Source organism: Xenopus tropicalis, chromosome 3 (assembly GCF_000004195.4).
Source record: "Xenopus tropicalis strain Nigerian chromosome 3, UCB_Xtro_10.0, whole genome shotgun sequence".
Taxonomy (NCBI): Eukaryota; Metazoa; Chordata; class Amphibia; order Anura; family Pipidae; genus Xenopus; species Xenopus tropicalis.
The window spans coordinates 48125666-48152918 of NC_030679.2; the positions used below are offsets into that span (position 1 = coordinate 48125666).

Here is a 27253-nt window from a genome sequence, read left to right on the forward strand (position 1 = left end):
ACCTGAAATGTTCCCATTGCTTTGAATGGACACAGCCATAAATATAACTATGGCATAAAGGAAAATCCATATAAATTCCCCATTCATTTCCCACTGCTTTTTACCCAGGTTTTGTGGAGTAAAGGAACCCATTCCAGCCCCATAGCAAAGGTTTTATTGTGTTGGTCTGTACATGTAAAAGCCACAAAAATAACAACTTTACACCAATTTTACACCACGTGGTCCCTGAGCAAAGTTATCAAATACAATCAGTCATTTTCATTAAACCCTTCCCCCTGGTCTTTCTGTAGACAGGAGATAGAGCGCAGCCGTTCAACTACAACTCCCAGAATCCCACGTCAGCCAGAGGCGACAGAAGCTTTCCCAATAGAATGAGCTGTAGGCGCACAGGTTGCACATCCCTCTAGATACAGGGATGCTGGAAACGTCATCTCTTTACTGTCCTCCGACAAGAAGTATCTCATCTCGGCCAACCCTTTAACGCTCAGCCACGCCTCCCGGATTGCTGCATAGAGGTTGTCTCAGGGTCCAACCGGGTCCGGGCATTTCATTCCCGACTATTTCCCTGCAATAACCAGCGAGCCTACCCCCTCCCTCCGTCGCCAGCAAAGCGGATTATTAAAGAGACGGGTGTCCCCCCTGGGCTTCTACCGAGATCGGTGGGCTCTAAAGCTGGAACTGTCACCATGGTGTCCTGGATCATTTCCCGGCTGGTAGTGTAAGTACCAATGTACCAGTCACTTCTATAGGGATGTGATGATAAAATGAGCAATTGCTTGCGCTTACAGCTTCCCCTGCGCTCACTGTGCCGCTATGGGCGCAATCCCCTGCCTGTACCATCCTGCCCGGCTCCGGTGCGTTCTGTCTGCCCCTGGGAATGGGACCCGCCACATACACGCAAGGGGAACATTTCTCCACTATCGGGACTTTTATCAGCATTTGCCTCCTATAGTGTAAGAAAAGACTAGAAGGTTGTATTATATTCCAGTATAAAAAAAACCCAAGCAGTAATGGTGCATATGTTGGCTATAATGAAGAATAAATTGCCATAGCCTTCCTTTGCTTATTTATACACTCACCCTTGTGCCTAGAGATGAACTGGATCACTCAGAAGGGTAAAAATAAATAAGTCAAACGCAGTTACCGTTTTTATGATTATGTATGTTGAAGCCATTGTCTTATTAAAGTATATACACCATATAAACGCTTCACATTTGTCTAGTTCTGTCTTTTGTAGGAATATTGTCATTAATTCAAAATTATTTGAATTTGTCTATAAGTTGATAAGGTACCTCTAGGGGCTGATTTTGGGGGGAGGCTGAGAGAATATTAATGTGGTCACTGGTTACATTAGTTTTGTGGGGGCAGTGGGCGATTGATTCCATATAAATTATGGAGTTTCTTCTGCCTTGGACTGGAGTTTAGCAAACTTTGCACCCAAACTTTGCACCCAAGCACTTGATGACAGAACATGTCTGTCCAACTTTCTGCCTTCCATGGTGCTGTGATGGGCTTCTGGGATTTGTAGTTCAGTGACAGAGGGCTGCGGGTGGGAGCTCCTCATTATATATTCCTGATACTGCAGGCACGCACACATTCACTTTACGTACAGCAGTGACAGTGGCCTGATGTGTGGCCTCTGCCATATTGGCTTAGTCCAGTCAGCAGAAATGTGTGCTACAGCAGAAATGCTAATCTGGTTATTATTTGGGCAACAGAAGACAGATAACTCCTTTCTACAATCAAACAGCAGGAAGAAATGATTGTTTTTGGATTCATCCCATATTGATGAATTATAGTACATAAGCACCTTCAATTAGAGTTATATCATAGCTGATTTACTTTCCTTAATCCATATATATAGTTCAGAAACGTATTCCAGCCGTTAGCCACTTCTCTTATTTTACTAATGGACAGATCCTGCACTGAAACTTACTATTTGTTTTTTTAAATGTGATACTGTTTTATTGAAGAAAAAAGACAATGGAAAAATAAAAAATGTAAAGGGCAAGTTAAGTGAATTTTGTTTTGGTGGGGGGGATACTATTCTTTTTTAAAGAAAGCACTTGGTTGGTAGTTAGTTGGCATAGTTCTTTTAGCCAGTGCTGGAGACACTTTGCAGAATTCCTAGTGCTCTGAAGCTGTGCCATTAGCTCTGTACTTGCGCCTCTCAGTAATAGGCAGGGCTTACCCAGACTCCACCCCTACAGTAAACTATACTGGTAGTAGAATGGTTTTCACCAGCAGGGACAGTTGGGCATAAAAGAAGAAATAAGAATGTCTGTTGGGAAATACTGCAAGTGAACCTTTTTTATAGTCTGCTCGAATTGGCTAGAATAGCCCGAACATTGCAGAAGGAAGGGGGTGTTTCCCGAAAGCTTGTGCCGCATTTCTGCTGCAATAAATGATCTAAAGGCAACTGCTGGAATGCACTGGTGTGCTTTTCTTGCTATACAAGGTGCATCCCATTCCTCTACCATTTCTTTCAGTCATTGCAACCTCTGATTTGTAAAAAGCTGCACTTTAAAGGAACAGTAAAAAGTGTTTACAAGTAATTACAATATATAGTACTACTGCCCTGCACTGGTGCCCAGGTAACAGATAAACCCCTATTATATTCTGCAGAGTTTATTTGTTATCTGCTATGTAACCTGTGCCTTTTCTCCTTTTTCCAGCTTCAATTGCTGCCCCCGTGGCTACACAGCAGCTTATTTATATAAACTATAGTAGCATTTCTGTAACAAAAAAAAAACTGTTTTACCAGTGCAGGGAAACAGTACATTATATTTTAATTACTTTAAATCACTTTTTGGTGTAACTGTTCTTTGAAGGTGGTTGTAGCATAAACAATTTGCATGTTAAAATATACATATGATAACATATTCAAGATTGTTTGGAAAAAAAGAGATATTGAGAGGTGGCCAAGGGTCTGGACACGGGTGTAATTTGGGGATCTGCCCCCCCCCCCGATCTGCCCCCCCCCGATCTGCCTCCTCAAGTAATTATGCCACTGAATACTTTTTTACTGACACAAAGTTGCTGAATAAATATGATATTTATACACATATTTATAATATAACATACACGTCTGTTCTACTAATGCTTTGTGTATTGTGTATTATATTATCTGAATGGGGTTCGCTAATGAATAGTGGGGTTTGGTAATGAACATACATATATACAGCTTGATGTTATGTTTTTTATTGTTTTGTTGTTTTTTTTCATCCTTTCAGGTTAATATTTGGCACATTATATCCAGCGTATTCATCATACAAAGCAGTCAAGACAAAAAATGTTAAAGAATATGTAAGTTATCAAAACTTCAATATATATAATCTGAATGAATATGTAATATATTGTATATATCACATACATTATCTTTTCCACATCTATCATTTCTGAACTCATTTTGCAACTGGGCTTTTTCCATATTGAAAGAGTCTGAGCTTTGCTACAGTGTGTTTAGCATATTAAACTAGGTTTTAATATTGAACATTCATATACACGTGATAGTCAAAAATTTACTCTACACGGATAGTTCAATGGCATAAAAAGTGTTTCTGCATTGCAGAGATGTCCTAACTAAAGCATTATACTAACGCAATATACATATTTTAAGTCTGCTGTTCTCTATAGACATTAGCCAGCCCAGCTTGTCTCTACCTCATTTATATTAATCTGACTCTTACACTGACCATGCACAGAAAGATCACAGTGGGTGTCAAGGAAATAACCCCACCAGCTTTGATAGATATCTTGTTGCTCCCAGATATCACCTGGGTAGGCCAATGCTTTGGCCCAATATAATCCAAATATAGAGGAGAGCACCATAAAGCAGAATTCTGCTAAGACACTATTTATTTCAGACCATAGTACACAACATGTTTTGGGCCCTTATGGTGCTCTCCTCTATATTTGGATTGTATTGAAGGGCTCAGCGGTGTGCCTTGTGAGGATTGATGCATCAAGCCTGAATAAAAGGCTGTGCGGTTGAATACCTATTTGTTGGCTTTGGCCAGTAGGTAGACAAATGCTGTCCAGTGTGTACTTGCAGAACCACCAGAAAAGAAACAATCACTAGGCCACATACATGTGTAACCTTTCTTGCCAGCAGTTTTAACCAGTGGACTGATAAGAAAAGTGTAAAGAATAATACAAAATATTGGGTTCTAGGGCCAAAGTATTGGCTAGACACCCTATGGTAATACCAAATGCCAGCCCTTCCCCCCTTCATCACTGCCCAGCTGTCATATGCTGACATTTTTATAGATTTCCCTTGGTTTTACTTAGAAGGATAGAAGGATTTCAGACTTCACTAGACTTGGTCATTAAATAGCTCAATGCATTACTTATGTTCAGTTGCAGTAGATTTCCCTCATTATACAGTCTTATATATAACCCTTTTAATTATGAATATGGAAAAATTGATGAAACAGAACTCTCGCTTATCATTTCATAGATTTAACACTTTTGGCAAAATTTACTTCCCTTGCCTTAGGGTAGAAATAACAGCATCAATACATGTTGCTACTTTGCAGAACTGAAGTATTTAGGGCTGATCACCCTGTATCCTACAGTGAAGCACAACTAACATGTTGGCAGCAAATATTGCAGAATGGTATAGGACCAATCCAATCCAATTATTATACATTGCTTTCTTGAAGTGGCTTTCACCACAAATGCCTACAAATTCAGCCTTCCAATTTGGCATGGGGTTAAAGACGCACAATGCCATGAGACAGAGAAGTCATTTCTTGGGCCTCCCTGATTTAGCTTTCCTGCTTCTAAGCCAGTTTATTTTTGAGGAGTATTATCAGCAAGGCGTAAAGGAAAGTAAAAGACATTTTGTTTTACTGTGCCCTGTTTTGGATGAAGAATAATAGTTGGATACAGTGCTGTGCCATCTATTTCTCTTCAGAGTTCTGCAAAGGACATTAACTTGATGGAAACTTGGCTGTTGTAGAGCGAATGGTGAGAAACTGAGAATGCTTAAAAGGGGCTGATAAAGTGCTGCCTTCATCAGCTCTCTTGACAACTGTTGCTATGGCAATGGCTCTTATGTAAGAGGTTCCTTTCCATGTTTTGTTTTGTTGAAGCTGTTCTTATGCACCGATTTGGGCTTCTTTGAAGAGAACACAATACTGTGGTTCATGTCTTATAGCCAAGCTTGTGGCTCCAGTGCCCAGTATCCTTTGATTTTTCAGCATTTTAAGATGGGAGAACATTAATGTTAATGCCCTTGGAAACCTGTATCTAATACGAGAACAAAGTTCCCCAAAATGAATGATAGCTAAACTGGAAATTCCTTTAAATTGATATCATTTACCTGTGCCTGTTGTACTGGATTCACAAAGCAGGGAGTTGTGTTTCAGCTTATAACAACATATTAAATACACATCAGATCACTCTGTAGGGAATACATTATGCTGAGTATTACATGGTTCTGTTGGGCTGGAATGTGCAGATTTAACCCTCAGGCTATTAGATGCAAGAACTACATGTTCTTATGCAAAGTACGATACATGTGTAAAATAACAAGTGGAGATACAAAACTATGATTGCAATTAGTTCTGTGGCAATATGCCAGGTGAGCAGCATGGGGGCCCAGGTGTCAGTATGCTGCCTAGATGTCCTGGGTTCAGTACCTGCATGGAATTTGCAGACTTACTTGGGTTTGCTTGCTCTCGAAGATCAATTAAGGTGGGTATACACGGTAAGATTGTCGCGTTTGGAAAAGTTGCCAAATGAACAAACCTTTCCCTGATATGCCCACCTTTGGTTGGCCCTAATTCCAAACGATCATATTACAATGAAGGGAGTATAAAAAGTCAGAGCAAGGACCGAATCAATTAAACAATGGAGTCCTCAAACTGACAAAAAAAAAATCAAGCCTGCCTGATCACAATATGGGTGATTTTTGGCCATATATTGGTCGGGGAGGTTGGAGGGCCCCAAATATGCCACCTTTAGACAGGCACTGATGTGGGTGATAGATTTGTGTACATGGTACATGTGGCATGGTTAAAAATAAAGATTGTTGATGTTTTGCAGGTAAAATGGATGATGTACTGGATTGTGTTTGCGTTTTTTACGACGGCGGAAACTCTTACTGATATTATCCTCTCCTGGTAAGTAATGCCCTGTTTTGTATGCTTATAGGGCTGGTCCCAAGCTATATCTATAAACAGAAAAGTGTAGCTTACATTTCTTATTTGCTCATACGAATGCAGAGCTGTCAGCCAACCCCATGTCATGAGGGTGACAGTAATCCATTATGAAACAAGGTATACAACATAAAACAAGATCTCAAAAATTCTTTGAGTGGATCCTTATCACTCTGATGACATGGGGTTCCTTGTTATGAATGTTAGGAATTAACTTCCGACCTTCTTTAATTCCCAGAGGCTGATTGATGGTAGTTGAACAGATGTTGAACAGCAACTTCTTACATCTCACTGACCAGCACATCTGTTAGGAAGTATAGTTAGCAATATCTAAAGGGCTGTCATTTCCCAAGGGACATGTGGTCTGATCCTTCCTAACTAGAATGTCCGTCTTAATGATTATGGTGATATATATACAGTGGCTTGCAAAAGTATTCGGCCCCCTTGAACTTTTCCACATTTTGTCACATTACAGCCACAAACATGAATCAATTTTATTGGAATTCCACGTGAAAGACCAATACAAAGTGGTGTACACGTGAGAAGTGGAAAGAAACTCATACATGATTCCAAAGATTTTTTACAAATAAATAACTGCAAAGTGGGGTGTGCGTAATTATTCAGCCCCCTGAGTCAATACTTTGTAGAAGCACCTTTTGCTGCAATTACAGCTGCCAGTCTGTGAGGGTATGTCTCTACCAGCTTTGCACATCTAGAGACTGAAATCCTTGCCCATTCTTCTTTGCAAAACAGCTCCAGCTCAGTCAGATTAGATGGACAGCGTTTGGGAACAGCAGTTTTCAGATCTTGCCACAGATTCTCGATTGGATTTAGATCTGGACTTTGACTGGGCTATTCTAACACATGGATATGTTTTGTTTTAAACCATTCCATTGTTGCCCTGGCTTTATGTTTAGGGTCGTTGTCCTGCTGGAAGGTGAACCTCCGCCCCAGTCTCAAGTCTTTTGCAGACTCCAAGAGGTTTTCTTCCAAGATTGCCCTGTATTTGGGTCCATCCATCTTCCCATCAACTCTGACCAGCTTCCCTGTCCCTGCTGAAGAGAAGCCCCCCCAGAGCATGATGCTGCCACCACCATATTTGACAGTGGGGATGGTGTGTTCAGAGAGATGTGCAGTGTTAGTTTTATGCCACACATAGCGTTTTGCATTTTGGCCAAAAAGTTCAATTTTGGTCTCATCTGACCAGAGCACCTTCTTCCACATGTTTGCTGTGTCCCCCACATGGCTTGTGGCAAACTGCAAACGGGACTTCTTATGGTTTTCTGTTAACAATGGCTTTCTTCTTGCCACTCTTCCATAAAGGCCAACTTTGTGCAGCGCACAACTAATAGTTGTCCTATGGACAGATTCCCCCACCTGAGCTGTAGATCTCTGCAGCTCCCCCAGAGTCACCATGGGCCTCTTGGCTGCATTTCTGATCAGCGCTCTCCTTGTTCGGCCTGTGAGTTTAGGTGGACGGCCTTGTCTTGGTAGGGTTACAGTTGTGCCATACTCCTTCCATTTCTGAATGATCGCTTGAACAGTGCTCCGTGGGATGTTCAAGGCTTTGGAAATCTTTTTGTAGCCTAAGCCTGCTTTAAATTTCTCAATAACTTTATCCCTGACCTGTCTGGTGTGTTCTTTGGACTTCATGGTGTTGTTGCTCCCAATATTCTCTTAGACAACCTCTGAGGCCGTCACAGAGCAGCTGTATTTGTACTGACATTAGATTACACACAGGTACACTCTATTTAGCCATTAGCACTCATCAGGCGATGTCTATGGGCAACTGACTGCACTCAGACCAAAGGGGGCTGAATAATTACGCACACCCCACTTTGCAGTTATTTATTTGTAAAAAATGTTTGGAATCATGTATAATTTTTGTTCCACTTCTCACGTGTACACCACTTTGTATTGGTCTTTCACGTGGAATTCCAATAAAATTGATTCATGTTTGTGGCTGCAATGTGACAAAATGTGGAAAAGTTCAAGGGGGCCGAATACTTTTGCAAGCCACTGTATGTATATATATATATATATATATATATATATATATATATACACACATACTATGCACACAAAGCTGCTGCATCTTTGCCATCTGGACCTTTGGCTTAAGGTGGGAACCCTGTACTTAACTTCAGCGAAAGGAACATATTAAGTACAGTTTACATTCAAAATAAGAAAACTCTTTTATGGAAATTGTAACATTATTCATCTTTTATGTATAGGGTCATCCTACTGGTCATGCCTTAAAAAGGTCTGGTGTCATAGGCTCAGGGCTTTATAGCCTTCCTGTAAATCCAGGCTTGTTTTCTTTGGTGCCTTTGAAACAGATCTGTGATGGGATGAAGTGTGAAAGGTGTGATCCGGAAATGGTGCAGAGTTTGGTGTTTTTGCCTTTGGGGCTATATAGTATGTAGTATAGTATTTATCTATATTATGTTAGCCCCTTGCCTGCTGGCTTCTGGCTTTATTTGTACACATTTATTTGTGCTAGCACCCTACAATCCTCATTCTATTGTTTTACAGTCACTCTACATTAACTTGTTCTGTTGTAGCAAAATATAACACTGCCTCACCTAAATGGTTTGAGCTAACAGGATTAACCTGCAGCATGCTTGCTACCAGGTTTGGGGCCAATTTGGATAATTTTACTGCCCAGCACAGCAGGGCCCAGCCCAAAGGCACAGAATCACAGACAAAAGTAAATTCACAGAATCACAGACAAAAGTAAATTCACAGAATCACAGACAAAAGTAAATTCACAGAATCACAGACAAAAGTAAATTCACAGAATCACAGACAAAAGTTATCTACTTAAATAACTTTATCTGCAGGGAACATTATTATTATCATGTATATAGCCCTGCAGCACAAATTAAAGGGAGTTTGTTTTTTGTCTTGTGAAAGGAACACCCCTGTGCAGGTTATTTAATGCAGGACTTCACATAAAAGAAGGACTTTTGTAAATATATAAGCTGGGCAGAACTCAGGTTTAAAAGCAAACTAAGGGTTGAGTTGTATGAGGCTCTAATCCCCTGTGTCATTCATAATTAGTTTATTCTAAAAATACTGAACTCGTTTTATTACTCCTTGTTACAAAAACCAAAAAGTGATTTTTTTTTTTATTGTTAGAAAGACATTATATAGAGGACCTGTTTTTCAACATGAGATGTTTATAGCAGACAGATACCATATGAGTAGCAGGTAGAGAACTAGGGGTAGGCAGGGGCCTTGGATGCAGGAAGAGGAGGGCAGGATTTCTGAAGTTTCCTCGCGAGGCAACACTGGGCCACTTTGAAAAGCTGAAGTGACAAATAAGGTTTCCAACCTATGACTTACATTCTAGCCTGTAGGAAAGCATTTGAGGAGATTTTGTAAAAACATTTTTTTTTGTAAAAAATAATAACTAATACAAAACTTTGCCATCTAAAAGCTGTTGCAGTCATGTAGAAGTCAATGGGAGTTGACCTAGGCAAACTGTAACAATCTTTATTTAATTTGTGGTTTTAGAGGTTTACCTTTTTATTTATTTCTAAGTCCACAACGATTTGTGGAAAAACGCATTTTAATTCATTCATGCTTTTTAATTTGGATCTTTAAATAAATAAATAACTAGACATTTGTGGTTTTAGTGGAAATGAGTTTATTCTTCGTTTCAAAACCTCTAAAACCACTAATATCAGAATGTTGATAAATCTGCCCAGCAACTTTTATATACTAGAAGTATCCCTGATTGGGGAGTTGATCGGGTAACCTTTCCATATAGATACACTAAAAAGTATATACCGTAAAAGCACATGGTACATTTATACAAGCTCATGTCAATAACTTACATATATATCAATTACACAGCAGACTGAGTAGCTGAATACAATATACAGACAATGTATGGCCACATACACACATCTACTGTGTACACATTTTCTTTAAGTTTGCCATAAGCACACAGAATCACACCCAAGCAACTTATTGTATGTCAGAATGTCCCGTGGGTTTTAACTCCTTACCTGGCATTCTCCATTCCCATCAGCCTTCACCATAGTGAAGGAAATTATTTGCTTTTTTCTCCCTATTATCAAGGAAACAAAAATGCCCGTGCCCTTGGAAATTTAGGTTATGTTTAAAAAATACAGTAATATTTGACTCTCATAGATGTTTATTTTGTCAATGGCTTTGTGCATGGTTACACAGCCTTAGTATATGCTAAGTAGTAAAAAGGTGATGAATAGTCAAAATTAATGCTTAGAGTACTCTTATTAGCACTATTGATGTTTTTAGCAATTGCCTTTTTTTAGTGATCCATTTTTCAAAAGATTTTTTTATATTTAATTTTGAAATTTGACATAGGGCTAGACATATTCTTACGTTCCCAGGTGCCCTTAGCCATGTGACTGATGAACTGCGTGTCAATGCAGTCCTGATACAAAGTCCTGCATATGATCTGTTCATTTGGCCGATCAACCCCATATCACCTACTTCAAACTCTAGGGTTTATTTTTTAGCAAGGTTCCATCAATCTGACCAATTTTTCAAAGCACATACCTGTGTCAGTTCATCAGAATGTCTTTGACTGTTTTGGGCCAGAATGTGATTTATGCATTTTATTATTTGACATGAATAAAATAACTGTCCATTGGCTTATATCCCAGTAATAATACTAACCCTTGTTTCAGACATGGAAAATACTTGATATATATTTTCTTAATTGAAAATATCATATAACCCCATTATGATTCTTTTTTTTTTTTTTGATTCAACACTTAACTGAGTTTACAACCATTATGATTTTTTAAAGGAACAGTAACACCAAAAAATTAAATTGTATCAAAGTATAATTTACTGTTGCCTTGTGCTGGTAAAAATTGTTTGCTTCCAAAACTCTACTATAGTTTATATAAATAAGCTGCTGTGTAGCCATGGGGGCAGCCATTCAAGCAGAAAAAAAGAAAGAAAAAGACACAGGTTACATAGCAGATAAAATACCATTCTATTCTACAGATCTTAGATGTTATCTGCTATGTAACGTTTGTAAATCAGCCAGGTCATAGTTGATATACACAGCTCATGTTGTATACAAGCCCTTAGTAGATGAAACCTAGATAAGAAGAATGAAAGGGTTATTAGCTTCATCTGACCTTATTTCCATTATTGTGTATAACCTCCTGGGCCATTACTGGATTTCTAATTACACTGTTTCCCCTGCAGGTTTCCATTCTATTTCGAGTTGAAAATTGCATTTGTGATTTGGCTCCTCTCACCTTACACAAAAGGCTCCAGTGTACTGTACAGGAAGTTTGTCCACCCAACATTGTCCAGTAAAGAAAAGGTACGTGTATAGAGCATCGCTGAACTGGTTACACCACAGCCATTCACTACGCCAGCCACTTTAACGCTACATGTTCTTTACTTTTCCCTATTGTCAGCTCATTTACTAAGCTCTTAGAAAACTCATTTGAAGAGAAAAAAGATTTTGTAGTGGTTTGGTTTGTTTTTCTGAAATTGTTCTGTGATACTCAAAATTTCAAAGTTCCAGTTATTTAAAGGCTGTTTAGTATAAAATGGCAAAATAGTATAAACTAATGTATTAAAACTGATTTGCCAATGAATATGTGGTTTGGCCTGAACTTTTTAATTCATTGCCAGGTTTCAAATCACTCCACTCCATTATACAAGGCTGCTGTGAGTCCTGCGCACCAAGTTTGTGTTGCTTTAATCTCCTATTTATTAATGTCCCATCAGGAAATTGATGAATATATTGCTCAGGCGAGGGACAAGAGCTATGAAACCATGATGCGGGTTGGAAAAAGAGGTTTGAATATTGCTGCGAATGCTGCTGTAACAGCTGCTACCAAGGTACTGTCATGGATTGTGGGCAAGGGCATTTCCTACAGCCTTATATAACCTGAGGAGGTGTACTGTGTTTGCCTTTGTCCAGAAAAAAAGGACATTTTTTGTGGTAATTTGATACAGTTTAATGGTTAACTGATTTATAATAAAATGCAATCAATGGATATTTTAAACATTTAAATGAAATCTCTTCATCAGGCAAAATATATTCAGCACATTGCATTATCTGAAGCTGAAGTTTTATCTCTAAAATATGTGATATGAACTTCAGAGTACTGTGCTTCTTTACTTGCAACCTTCAGAAATCCAGCTTTCATGTGTATTGGCAGGTTAATACAGCCATAGCCATTCTGTGGAATTCCGTATGTTGTAATGTGGCAGCTCATACCCTACTAATGAATATATTGCCTAACAATAAAACATTGTACCACTTACATTGCCATTGTGCCATTATTCACCAGGGTCAAGGGGTCCTCTCGGAAAAGTTACGCAGCTTCAGCATGCAGGACCTGACGTTGATTCAGGATGATGATGTTGCTCATTTACAGAGTCCAGAGCCTCGAGTACGTAGCGCTTCCACTGGCTTGGTAGAAACCATTGCTGATCCAGGTATGGCAGATATCGAGAGACGCACTGAAGTATATGCCTGGTTAGAGAACTTTCTGAAGGATAGAAAGGAATCAGTAGTGCAAATGTACAAGTGGTGCATCCAGTTCTTTTCAGACCTTAAAGAGATACTGACACCAGAAACCCTTTTTTACATCTGTAATAACATTGTCCTTGCATGCTATTTATAATTTTGCCTTAAAAGTATTTGCCTGATGCTTTCACATTACCTCTCTGATCCCCCATGTCCCTCTATGAGGGGGCTGCCATATTTGTGCAGCAGGAGTCCATTAGCATTAGAAGCTCTAACTGACAGGTTGGGAAGGGACAGTCAGGTTGGCAAACCAGTCAGGTTTAGGAACTTCCAGTAACACTTACTTACAAAAGCAAACCTGTAAGCGAAAAACATTCAACAAGACCTATAGGTAACTTTTAATGTACGTTCATAATTTGAAGAGAGGGTTTCTGGTGTCACTTTAATGTATAATTTGGGTGTAGGTGAGTATCAGTTTTGTTTAACAAATATCAGTTTAATTCCACCACTGTGTGTTGTCCTCATATAGAGAATGGTACTATATTAAGATGGTAGAATTGACAAAATGATACTGACATACATACCTATAGTACATATCCATAATTCATAATAACATGTAACAATTCCTAGTTATGAACTTGCTCACTATTAGCTAAAAACCTTTAGCCACCCACCCCACCAAATAGTTACTGTGCTGTAAACATGGATATTCATTTTATGTCTGGGCTGGGGGCTAGGCGGTGCTTCTGTAGGCTGGAGTGCAAATGTAAACAGCACTTTAACAGGAGAATTGCACTCTATTCAGTCCAGCTTATGTAACAGTACCTGTTTTCCATAGTAAGAATTCTGGGCAATGTCCTTTGCCATAAGGTAACAGCCTACAATTTGGGGGTGTTCAAGTTTGACGTTTAATCTGTGTTTTATTTTAAAAATAGTATAAAAAAATAATGACTGAATAGTACAAAGTGACTTTCAAACACACAGGAAAAAAGCAGTTATAGAGGTGGTGGTAAATGAGGCCTAATGATTAAGCCTTTCTTATAAGATGTATTACCCAAATTGAGATATTTTAAAAACTTTTTCAGATTTTTTCAGAACTTGTTGCATGCAGGCCCGCTGACCACATCTTCACTGGGTCCCCAGTGCAGCCAAGTAGTATTGGAGGTGGTTCTAGCACTGGGGGAGGGGTCAGGTAATGCAAGTGTAGGGGGGCCGAGCGTACAGGGGTGCGAGTGTGTGTGGGGGGCTGCGGGGGTGAGCAACCTTGGGGCGCACTGCTTCAAAATCTGGCCATGGGAGCATGCAATCACTTGCCCAGGGTCATGCTGGGAAATATACACCAGGAGACTAAAAGCATAGTTTGACAATGTACAGTCACTAAATATAGAACACAGAAGTGAAATGATATCAGAGCTTCCCATAGAGATATTGATTGCTTTATATTTGTTATACTCAGCCATTTAAGCTCCGATCTGTCCCACAAAGAACCAACAGAGACATTTGGTGAAAGGGAACATTTTATAATGCTTTTTTTCATTTTGTGTTTTTTTTCACAGGGTCTCAGTTATCAACACTGGGCAAATTTGCACCTGGTAGTAACCAATAACGACCAATCACATTTTTGACTGCATTTTTCTGTCTACAGCTGTCTGAAAAAAGCAACTGATTGGTTGCTATTTGTCACTTCACAGACGCAAACTGATAAATGACCCACGTAGTCAACCAAATGACATGATTTTATTATAGATAGTAGTTAATTTGGTTGTGGTTTTCCTAAACATTTTTTTTTCAAGGAAAGGCATAATAACTGTTTGCTGCCAATTTTTTAGAAACCCCCGATTATAATCGCAGACCCTGGTCCGGTGCTTCACTTCTCCCACAAATGCACCAATCTGGTATACTGTTATAGGGAGCACAGCCCTGCCATTTTGCTCCAGTTCCCTGCGATGCTTTCTGCTGCTTAAGGCTATATAATATACATGCACAATAGGGAAGAAGCTTTGGCCTTCAGTTTCTATGTCCCGATTTTGCTGTATTGCACATGTACAACTCCCACAGCAACAGCTATGGATAAACTCAAGTTAGTGGCGTTGCTCCCCCTACAGTTATATCCGGGGCCAGTGCTGCTTTCAGTGAAGAGGCATGGTGCCTGAGGTTAGCTATTATAATTACTGTAGGGGTGCCCAACAACTTGCCACTGCCCTGTTGTTAAGCCTTTCATTGACCTTAAAAATACAGAATTAGGTCTTTAAGGTTAATATATGCATCTCTGTAAAAGTAACATTCTGTTATTTTTGTTTTTATTGCTGCCTCCATGGATTTTGTGTGAGTTTGTTATTCTTCTGTATACACTATTTATATGTATTTGTTAATTTAGAACAGGGGGCTCAAACTCAATTTACCTGGGGGCCGCAGGAGGCAAAGTCAGGATGAGGCTGGGCCGCATAAGGGATTTCACAAAAAATTGGCTTTCAAGGGATAATGCAAGGCACGGCGGGCGGGAGCTGCTGATTGCGGAAATGACGTTATGCCATCATAACAGTTATTATGGGAAGACGTTCTGTGTGCACAATTAGCTCCTTATGATGGCATAACGTCATTTCCGCAATCAGCAGCTCCCGCCCGACGTGCCTTGCATTATCCCTTGAATCGCAATAAAAATCGCGATCCATTCATTGCTTTTAAGATGGCGTTGGTGGGGGCCACAAAATATTGTACCGAGGGCCGCAAATGGCCCACGGGCCGCGAGTTTGAGACCCCTGATTTAGAACAATCCGTTAACCTCCATAGAAGAAGGCTTGGATATCTACATAAGATACTGCTTATGGGTTATAAATGATTGTGTATTTCTCTATAATGATTCTCACTGCTAACAGCTCTTTCTGCCTGCAGTGCCAACAATCTGTGCAGCTGCTGAGGATCCGCACCATGCTGCCAAGCCAGACGCAGAACAGCCAGATGTTAAAATCGAGCAATCAGATGAAGATGCCACGGAGAAAGTACCAAAGCGTACAGCCAGTGTCAAAAGTGTTAAAAAAGTGACAAAAGTGGAGGTGAGTGTTTCAGTACTAAGGCTGATGCCACACAGGTGTATTCTCGGCAAGCCGAAAAACGCTTGGCGAGAATGCGCCCTGCTACTGTAGATTTACCCTGCGTGTGCCTGCACCTGTATGGATGGAATACCTTGAGTGCAGGCACATGTAGCCGATATCTGCCAAAAAACGCGAGACTTCTTATCTTCGGCGGATATCAGCTACATGTGCTTGCACTCAAGCGTATTCCATTCATTCGGGTGCAGGCACAGGTAGGAGTGTATGGCGCTATTTTCTGCAAGCAATTTTCGGCTTGCCAAAAATATACGCCATACGCTAAGGGGCACATTTATTAAGACACGAATCTGAACCGAATTGGAAAAATTCCGATTTGAAAATGAACATTTTGCGACTTTTTCGTATTTTTTGCGATTTTTTCGGCGTCTTTACGACTTTTCAGAAATTGTCGTGACTTTTTCGTTACCAATACAATTTGTGCGAAAAAACGCGAGTTTTTCGTAGCCATTCCGAAAGTTGCGCACAATCTGGCGATTTTTCGTAGCGTTAAAACTTGCGCGAAACGTCGCACCTTTTAAGTTTTAACGCTACGAAAAAGGCGCAACTTTTCGCGCAAGTTTTAACGCTACGCCAGATTGTGCGCAACTTTCGGAATGGCTACGAAAAACTCGCGTTTTTTCGCACAAATCGTATTAGTAACGAAAAAGTCGTGACAATTTTCCAAAAAAATCGCAAAATACCGATCATTACAAAAAAAACGCAATCGGACGCATTCGGCCCGTTCGTGGGTTAGTAAATGTGCCCCTAAGTGTGGCATCAGCCTAACTGAAGTATAACTGAATGTGAAACTGCTTGCTTTTCAGCACTTCCGCAATTTTCATTATTTTTTTCTAATTTTAGTTTTTTAGACTGCTAATATGATGACTCTAAAACAACAGCTCAGCTTTTTCTTCATTTCAGTCAACTGATTTTTTTATAAAATGCGCCAGTTGATAGTGCTGCTACAACAGAATCCTGCACTGGAATCTGTTTTGTGAAAGAGCAAACAGATTTTTTTATATTTATTTTTAAAATTTGACATGAAGCTATTAGTTCTTAGTTTCCCAGGTGCATTGAGCCATGTGACTTTAGTCTCTCTTTACTGCTGCACTGCAAATTGGGGCACAGTCACACGTGGCAGATGATCTGCTTTTCTTAACCCGTATTTTCTACACAACATGTGTTTCCTCCACTCTCATCCGCAGCAGTGTAGCTCCACAGGCAGGCACTGGCTCGGCCTGTGTGCAGTTACACTGAGTAGAGAGAGTAGATTTCGGGCTGAAAATGCATGCTTTTGTATTTTGGACTGTGCCTTTGGATTGATGTCACCAACCTTCCTCTCCCCCACAGTTGTCTATCAATAGAAAAGTGGGAAGGTGACAAGATAACAGCTCCCCGGGCACCTCGTTGTCTTTGGGATAATAGTACTCCTAATAGAGAAACAATCCCATAGGGAAATAGGCAAAACTGTCCATTTACTTTAAAATGATGGCACATGGGGAGATTTGTTGACCACGGAAAATCTGTGCTACACATGGGCAATAAATCTCTCAAAAATTGTATTGCATTGGTGTCAGTGTGAATCTGTTTATAATAAGTGGCATGGGTGGCTTCGAGCATTCTCTAGCAACTTAAAACACTGTAGAAAATGAGTCATTAGCTTGAACAGTAAAGGATAGATCGATATATACACACTAAAAGACAGAGGGTAGAGGCACCACAAATAATTTAAATACAGTGAGAGACAGTGGGAGACAGCCCAAATACAATAAATACAGTGAAATGCAGTGGGAACTTTAGTTACTGGAAGCCTAGAGAATGTTTCGACATTGCATTGTTCAAAACCAAAGTCAGAAACTGTTAAAAATTCATATGTAACATCACAAAACTCCCCTTTATTCCCTAATTTCATTTTCTACTGACTGTATCCAGTTGGCTGAAATAACCACATTCTGTCATGCTGACATGCAAGTGGGAAGTTGTTTGTTGACTCTACACCCTGTTGAAATGTGATGGTGGCTAAAAAGCAACAGGTTCAGCCCCTACTGAGCATTCTCCTTGACCTTTATAAAGTCTGTCTAGAGGTCGGTTCATTTACGTACCGCAGTTGCAGTCTTGCAAAATTGTCTGCAGGGTTCCCAAAGCAGCCAGCGTCAATGGACACAATGAACTTGCATCTAAAGTAACAGGTACCCACATCATTTTGATGCTGAATGCTGGAAACCATGCCACCTGCTGCATCCCACCCTTGTGGAGGCAGTGACACTGGCCGCAGCATATATTTATCATGTTATGTAAAAAGTGGAATAAAACATCACTGATAATGTTGCTCATAGCAGCCAATCAGATGCTTTGCTTTGGTTTTCTAACTGTTGAAATCTAATTGCTGATTGGTTGCCCTGGGCAACATCACTGGTAATGCTTCACTCCACTTTTTACACAGCATGATAAATAGTCTGGGGCTCCCCTGCAAAAAACTTTGGAGTGGCCCAGTGCTCTGCAACCGATTCGGCCCCCCACCTCCTCCTCCCCACGCCCTCTCAAATGTGTGTACGCACCTGCCCAGACAGGCAGTGGGCACGCGCATTTTCTGTAAGCAGTGAGGCTGTAGTGGAAGCCACACTGTGGTCAAGGCCCCCCTGATCCCCAGGCCTACCTGCGGGGTCTGCTTCCTCTATAGTTATGCCACTGGACACTGGAATTATGGGAAAAACTGCATTGCGAGTTACAAAAAGCATGGTGATTGTGTCAGAAATTGCACTTTACACACTCCACTTATAGTAACTAGCCTGATGCCTCTTGCTGATATTACTCTGGTGCAGCTGAGAAATATATCAAATAATATAGCAAATTGTAACAGGATAGAGAGTCAGCAAACTTGTTTATCAATATGCTACTGGCAAACACTAGATTAATCATAATGGTAAAAAAACAGCAAAATTAAGAAGCACTAGGCATCTTTGTCTGGTGTACTATTTGAAACTAATTGAACTGGAACAAGTGCTTAAAAGGTGCACTATCCCTTTAAATGTCAAATATGAAGCTATGCCTTTCTGGATAGCACTTACCTTTGTCTGCATGTTTTGATGTTCTGGAATTCATGTGATAAAGGATCTAGAGCCTGGATACGTGTCCTACCCCTTGCACCTGACTAATATATGATTCATTTAACTGAGTATTAGTCATGTCCATGTCACCATAACCCCACTGTGCAGTACTGTAAGGAATCCCTTTATGTGAGTCAGCTTGTATTGCTTCTTGTTTCTTTTGTTTTGTTAAAGGAACAGTAACGCTCAAAATAAAGAGTGGTTTAAAGTAATTACAATATAATGTACTGTTGCCCTGCACCAGTACAACTGGTGTGTTTTCTTCAGAAACTCCCTGTTTGCGGGCGACTATGTGAAAATGTAAGTCGCCGGTGGGATGGCACACGCGGGGCTTTTTCGGCGATTTGCGCAAAATCGCGCCGCCGCGTGTGCCATCCCACCGGCGACTTACATTTTCGCCGGTGGGATGGCAGGGGAGGCAACTCGGGGAGATTAGTCGCCCGCGAACAGGGAGTTTTGTTGCGGCGACTAATCTCCCCGTGTGCCAGAGCCCTTAGGGTGAAGACACACGGAGCTACTAGTAGCAGCTACTAAAAAAGACAATGCTGATCATTTACTGATAATTGTCTCAATTGCAGAGGCAATTCTCAGTATTATCTATGGCAAGGGATTTTCTGGTGTTTAGTAGCCATAAAAAAGTAGCTGCTACTAGTAGCTCAGTGTGTCTTCACCCTAAGGGCTCTGGCACACGGAGAGATTAGACGCCCGCGACAAATCTCCCTGTTCGCCGGTGACTAATCTCCCCGAAATGCCATCCCACCAGTGAAAATGTAAATCGCCAGTGGGATGGCGTACGCGGCGGCGCAGTTTTACTGGAATCGCGGAAGTTTCCTCTCAAGGCAACTTCCGCGATTTCACTGGGCGACTAATCTCCCCGTGTGTCAGAGCCCTAAAGCTGAAAAAGGAGAAAAGGTACAGGTTACACAGCAGATAACAGATAAGTTCTTTTGTATACAATGGGATTCTACACAGCTTGTCTGTTATCTATTATGTATCCCTTGCTTGAATGGCTGCCCCCATGGCTAGTGTTTCTGAAGCAAAAACACCAGTTTTACCAGTGCAGGGCAACAGTACATTATATTGTCATTACTTTAAAACATTCATTTTTGGTACCTTTGTTACCTGATATACCCAATAAAAGTTTAAAACTCAACCCCTCCCACATCATTTTTAGATTTTACTGTTCCTTTAAGAAGAACTAAGCAAAGCAATGTACAGACAACTAAAATAACATTGGCATGAGGGTATCATGGGACAGGGGCTCCTACTTCACTGGGTCTCTGTGCTCTGATCAGCATGTAAATATCATTCCAGCATGTGTCAGAGGAACTAACATTCCCAGCTTGGTGGGGAGCTGTAGGGAGCTGCTAGTTCTAGGACTGTTAAATCTGCATTCAGATGACTTGACTGTGTTATAGGGAAACATTTGTTCATACAAATTGTTCGCCCAAAGTGTAGGAAGAAGCCATTTTTTTTGGGGGGGGGGGTTGCCTTTAGCCTATGGTAGCAGTGTATTTACCAGCTGGCACTTTTGTTTATAAGATTATTTCCTAGAAATTCTTTCACGTAAATATCTGTTCTTACCTCTGTTCATCTTATTGGCAGTACAAGAGGGCACAGTAACATTTCATGGTTTAGCTAGTTTTGGTTCTCTTATGTAATTTTTGAGGGGTTAATTCACCTTTAAATCATATCTTTTAGTATGACATAGTCAGTGATATTCTAAGACAATTGAGATTTTATGTATTATTTAGCTTTCTCTTCAGTAGTTCTCCAGTTTGGAATTTCAGCAGTTGGTTGCTAGGGTCTTGTTTAGCTTAGAAAGCAGAATGGTTGGGATGAGAGACTGGACTATGAATAGGAAAAGGGACTGAATAGATAAATAATAAAAAGTAATAATAATAATAAAATTGTTCAAAAATTCAGAGAGCAATTGGTATTTGGCTGCCGGGGTCAGTGTCCCCCATTTGAAAGCTGAAAAAATGTAGAAGACAAAGGCAAATAATTTATAAGCTATAAAAAAAAACAAGACCAATTGCAAAGTTGCTAGAAGAATATGTCATGATATAACATACTAAAAGTTAGCATAAAGGTGAACCTCCCCTTTAAGAGGTGGATGCAAAATCATATTTGTGAGCCTTCACTAGCTTCTGGAATAGTTTCTCCCTCTATTTGCCTTGCCATTGACTCCTGCTCCTGTGTCTTACCCATGAGGATCAGTTATATTAAAGCACTTATGCCCTGGTCAATGGGGTGCCATCCCGGTGACAACTGCCTGTCCGGAATTCCAAATCAGGAATTGGCTAATCACTGATTGCCGCATCATAACCACCCCTTGATGACATGGATTGCCCCAAAATGTCACCATCTATGCCCTGACATCACTGGCTCGCCCCTGAAATGTCACAGCCCTGCCCAGTGCCTGAACTTAGTGTTTGTGAAAAGTGCAACCCTTATATCTGGCCCAGACAGATACAAAATAGGCCCTGTCATTTCAAGTACACAGAGGCCCAAACAGCCCCCCAGCAGCCCAATAAATAGTTACTGTCTATGCTGGCATCTTACAGCAGCCCCTGTGGCATTTGCCAGAATCCACAGATTGCCAGTTCCGGCCTGGAGTGCATAAGCTCTAACACTCTCTAATGGAAAATTGTATGTCATTGTAACCACTGATATTTATTAGAATAATCATAAAATGCTTATTGTCTTTACCAGGCACAGCCTAAGAACACAAAAGTACGCCCCAAGAAGAAAGCCACAGGGTCTAGCGTTTCCGGAGAGTCAGCATGAACACTGTGTCTGCCCAGAATTCGCCTTCTGCTGGAGACTTTTCGAGGACCAGGTGTAACAGAACTGCTTTTAGGGTCATTCCATGTGTGGGATGATCAATATCTGCAAGAAAACTGCATTTTGTTAAGTATAAGTATATTTTACAAAGCCACATTGAGATTTATATCTCATATCCCAGTTGTACTGGAAAACACTGACTGCAGTGGCTTGAAAAGACCTTCGCAAAATATTTTGCTTGACAGCAATTCTTCAACTGAAGAACAAAGATCCACTTTATGGATAAAATGTGCCCAGTCTGTCACTTATCTGCGGCTGCTTGGATAGGTGAACTTGCCAAGTGTCAAATCAGATACTAGGACAGTCAACACGTTCAGTGATCAAGGTGGGATGGTGTATAGTGGTTGGCATGCATATGCAATTGTATTCTGAGGGGATTTCAGACTTCTATTTAATATAAAGATACACACAGTGTAGTTGCACAGATATGCACATTCAGTACTATTTCACTACCAGCTTGTATTATTTGGGGTACCATTGAATGCTAATCTTGATATAAGGTTGGCTGTATGCAGATGGAAATTCTTATACAGTTATTGGGACGTAAATTATTTAAGGTGATCATTTTCTTACAGCAGGGTACAAATGGCAAATGGACAGGCAGTATTTTTAGCATAGTGTAGTCATTTATGGATTCAGATATGGTGCTCTTTCTGATTGTAACACTCCCACAAAATGGGAGCAAATATATTGTTCCAGTGATATATGGTAATTTCCACTACTAATGGGATCATTTTTCATTTACATTAGATGGGTGCATAGGGGAATGTCGGTGCCACATACACACACAAAGGGCTGCAATGGGTTTTGCTACTGCTCATTTGTGGCCTGTGTATTGTCAGTACGGCTCAGTGCTCCATGGAAAGCACACACAGGGCATGGCTTCACAATTAAGTAAATAATGATATTGCATCACTTTATAAAAGTGATTGTTTCCTGTTGCCCAAGGCTGGCAGCTATACGCTGGGAGAAATGTATCATTGTGCTACTGACAAGTCAGTGAATTTAGCTGTGCTCTTCCTGCCTGTGCCATGTTCTACTGTGTACATTGCGATTAACCACAAGAGGCTGACTGATTTTTGCATTCTATGTTTATTTTGGCTCAAAAATGTGGCAGTGTAGTGTAAGGTAATTTACAGAAGATAGCAGTATCTCTGCTTGCTCTAAAACTAGCGTTAGAGTGCTCAGTAGGGGCTGCAAGCCAATGGCTGCTTGGGCTCCAGTAATAAAGAAGGCTCTTCTCTATTACTGGAATGTGTCATTTCAAAAGGCCACCTTACTCAGTTTGGGGGGCCCTAAAGTTATTTTGCTCAGGAATGCAGGAACTTCTAGTTGAATTGGACCTAGCTCAGTAGACTTTTAATGCCAGTTTTAAGCAAGCTAAACATCAAAACCTGAGCTAGCTGACGGGGCTGGAGAATATGATGAGGTTTGCATGCAGGGCAGGGCAGAACAGGCAAACCTGTTCAAATCATCGCTATCCAACCAGCGTGACACAACTTTTCTGTGAAATGTTATATGTTTGCACAGCTAATTTCTTTAGCAGCTGGAAAACTCACGCAGGCTTTGTCTGGTTGTATGTAGACCCATTGTATTAGTGAACTAAGTGGCTGATTGATCACTCATCACACGGTGTCTGTTTTTTCCAGTGTAAAACAAACTGTCGGCTGAACTAATAGAATCTCATTGGGGGAAAAGGGATTTATCTTCCCAGAGTAAGGTTTTTATGCTGGTATGATTCCATGACTGACTGAAAGAGCATTATATTATGTATGCTAGCTTGAAGGGCTTAAAGGAGAAGGAAAGGTAAAAACTAAGCTTTATCAGAAAGGTCTATGTAAATACAGCCATAAGCACTCACTGAAACGGTGCACTGACTTCTCTGTCAAAAGAAACACAGGATTTCTTGTCTTCTTTTTGTAAACATGTTCTTAGGGTATCTGACTTCCTCCCTCAGAAAACCCCTTCATTCTGGGGGCCAGAGTCTGCACAGCTCTCTCCCCTCTCCTGCTCCCCCTCCCATAAGAATTCATAAAAGTCACTTCCCCCTCCCTTAGGATTGTGTGATCTGAGCTACAACTGCTAGAGCTGCAGAAGGAAGCTACTTAAAATGGCAGCTGCTATCTTAAACAAACAGAGGGAGCTTCTGGGACTCCTTACTCAGGTATAATAAAACTTTCTGCAGAATAAATATAGTGTTCTAGGTGGCACTAATGTGACCAATCTATTGGCAGTAAATGGAAAAATGACTTTCCTTCTCCTTTAAACCTGTTTCACAGGTTTAAGAAAATACTGGAGCTAACCTGGCAGTGGTGGATGGGATGGGTGCACTAAATGCAGCAGATTATGGTGTCGACAGTAAAGGCATAACTAGGAGCTAGTGGGCAATGCAGCAACACATTTTAGGATCCTAAATATTAAAGAAGATGTTTTGTTTCACAAACACATATCATCCTTTTTGTCCAGTTCAGGTAAGCGGATGTTTGCCTTATCTGAGCACCTATATATTAGGTTAAATTGGGCAGAATTGATTGTCCCTGTGGGGGTTCTTGGCCTGATTTATCAATATCTGAACAGACTCCATTTAGATACTGATCTATCTGGGCATCCTTTTGGCATAGTATATGGTCCTGTAGACTGAAAAATCATTGATAAGCAGCTGAATAGGCACCATAAGATACAAGACCCCCTCTCCTGGTACCTGCGCAGGAACCCTGAACCTAGCTGGTATACATTTAGTAACTGGGACAGTTGTACTCTGGCCTTTTTGTAAACCTTAGACAACAGCCTGTGTTCTGCAGCATATACAGGGTAGGCACTATTACAACATCTAATATATGTATTTGCGATGTCTAGGATTAAAAACATTATAAAAATTAAATAATAACACAGTTTACAGACATTACTGTGAAACTAAATTCCATTTGGCACAGACAGAGGTTATAACTTATGTATGATATATAGTAACAAGGGTATCCAACTCCCCTGATCTCCAGATACTCTTCAGCTGCACTTCCAAATATACTTGGGTTACTGGAAAATGAAGGCCTTAAACAACTGGAGGGAGACTAGTATATCCTTAATAGAAACATGAAATATACATGTGGAGTTTGCTTTGCTTTTTCTACTGCCTGTGGACACACTGCTGAAAATCAGTCTGAAACCCACCTATGATCAGAGCCTTACACTCCTGGGCAGTAACTGTGTCTGCTAAGCTGTAAGTAAGGGAGACAGTGACTAGAACTGCTGAAAGCTTATGACAGACACAGATAGTTTGTGTCCTTTCATCTGGCTGCAATCATTTTGATTTGGCCTGTTAAAAGGAAGCTGGTGATGGATTCATATACATACAGTTTGCACACACAGTACATTTTGCTCTATTTAACAAGTTTAGAATATAATTTGTTGTAACAACCAGCTTCTGTTCTAGGGATCTAGGAAGTTAACTTTTAGTATGATCTATAATGCCTATTCTTAGTAACTTTAATTGGTTTCCATTTTTTTTTAATAGTTTTTGAATTGCCTTCCTCTTCTGTCTCTTTTCAGCTTTCAAATGGGAGTCACCGACCCCATCAGCCAAAAAACGACATTTGTATATTTATTTTTTTATTACTCATCTTTCTATTTAGGTCGTTTCCTGCTAATATTTAAAGTTCTAGTTAAACCACTGCCTGGTCACTAAGGTATATTGGTCCCTAGCAACCAGATATCATTGAAACTAAAAATGAAGTCATTAAAAAAACCAGGAAAAATGAAGACCAGTTGCAAAATGTCTGCATCATACTAAAATGTCATTTAAAGGTGATCGACCCATTTAGAGGACTAAGTATGGGAGCCAAGTATGTGTGCAGGGACTAGAGGTAACACTTGCACTGCTTTTGATTGTATTTGATTACTCAGTCCATTTGTAATTGAGTCTATAAATTATATTGTGTTTTGCCAATTAATATGATTGGTGCTTATTGAAACCCATTAGCATTCTAGGTTGAGCCAGTTACAGTATTAGAAGAAGACAGTAGGTTTCACCTGGTATTGACAAGTTCCCACTGCGCTGGCGCTACATACAAGTTTATTCAGTAACCTAGATAAGGTTTGCCTTAGTCTTATAACCCATAGCAACCAATCAGCAGTTAACTTCTATAGGTTTAGTACTGTTAGAAAAATGTAGATCATTAGAAAAATGATCATGTAGAAAAATTATTGTTTGCTGTAGATCACTGGAGAGGGCAAATGTTTGGCCATTTTATTATATAACCCCATAGAATTTCTCCATGCATTTTTACAAATTGTTTTCCTTTTCATAAATTACTATGAAAAATATTGTTGACCAAAGAAGTGAATGTCTCACCCAGAGAAAAAGGCAGTGGAACATCAGTGACCATGAAAAACTCATGTACAGTACATACATATAATGAACACACGCTTCCCTTACTTTCCTGTTTAATTTGCACTTAGCATGCACTACAATAAATGGCGTGCACTGCCTGCAAAGGCTCAAAGCAGGGATGGGCCACAATTAGGAACATTAGGATGTGAAACAGAAGCTTTTACATTCACTGATGGTACTGTGAAAAATGAACAATGTTATTGGAATCACTCTGAATAATTGAATGTGTTATGAGCAATGACAATTGAAAAAAAAAAAAAAAAGAATGTAAACAATAAAATATTTAAATCATGTCTTGTTTTGTGTTGTGTGACTTGGGTATCAAACCAAACACCTTGGCTTTGAAGTGTGTTAATGGTTAGTGTTGAGTCAAAAACATAAGAACCTCTTGGGTCTCTTATAAATCAGAATCCCCCTTCCCCTCACAGTCAGACTGGGACACCGCCTGGAAAAAACCCAGTGGGCTCTGGCCATCATGGTCCCCACCGACCATGGGAAAAAAGAACATCCCCCATCTGCCTATAATCCCCTCTAATGTACTTGTACAGAGTAATCATGTCCCCTCGCAAGCGCCTCTTTTCCAGAGAAAACAACCCCAACCTCAACAGTCTCACCTCATAGTTTAACTCTTCCATCCCCTTAACCAGTTTAGTTGCAGTCTCTGCACTCTCTCCAGCTCATTAATATCCTTCTTAAGGACTGGAGCCCAAAACTGCACTGCATACTCAAGGTGAGGCCTTACCAGGGACCTATAAAGGGGCAAAATTATGTTCTCATCCCTTGAGTCAATGCCCTTTTTTATACAAGACAGCACTTTATTTGCTTTAGTAGCCACTGAATGACACTGCCTGGAATTAGACAACTTGTTATCTACACAAATCCCCAGATTCTCTGACACACTACCATTTTGCGTATAACTTGCTTTTCTATTATCTCTACCAAAGTGCATAACTTTGCATTTTTCAACCTCATTGAACCTCATTTTCCAGTTTGCTGCCCAGTTTACTAATTTAGGTACAAACAATCCAGAACAGCACCTCTTGTATTTTAAATTAAAATGCCTTTATTGCAAGTTTCAGGGGCAAACAGCAGCAACGTTTCAGGCCGTGTGGCCTTTTAACAAGCCAAGTTTTCTAATTTAGTCAAATTGCTCCACAAAGTGG

The 27253-nt window shown here is 40.2% G+C and overlaps 1 protein-coding gene across 2 annotated transcripts; it reads left to right on the plus strand.

Moving 5' to 3' along the window:
* The first annotated feature begins 296 nt into the window (after positions 1–296).
* reep2 (receptor accessory protein 2) lies at positions 297–26353 on the plus strand. 2 transcript variants are annotated; one of them, XM_012958357.3, is made up of 8 exons: positions 297–718; positions 3234–3306; positions 6052–6128; positions 11379–11499; positions 11913–12026; positions 12482–12629; positions 15571–15713; positions 21572–23564. In XM_012958357.3, exons 1-8 carry the CDS (start codon positions 687–689, stop codon positions 21644–21646), a joined length of 783 nt encoding a protein of 260 aa, XP_012813811.1. In that variant the 5' UTR covers positions 297–686; the 3' UTR covers positions 21647–23564.
* The last annotated feature ends 900 nt before the right edge of the window (positions 26354–27253 follow it).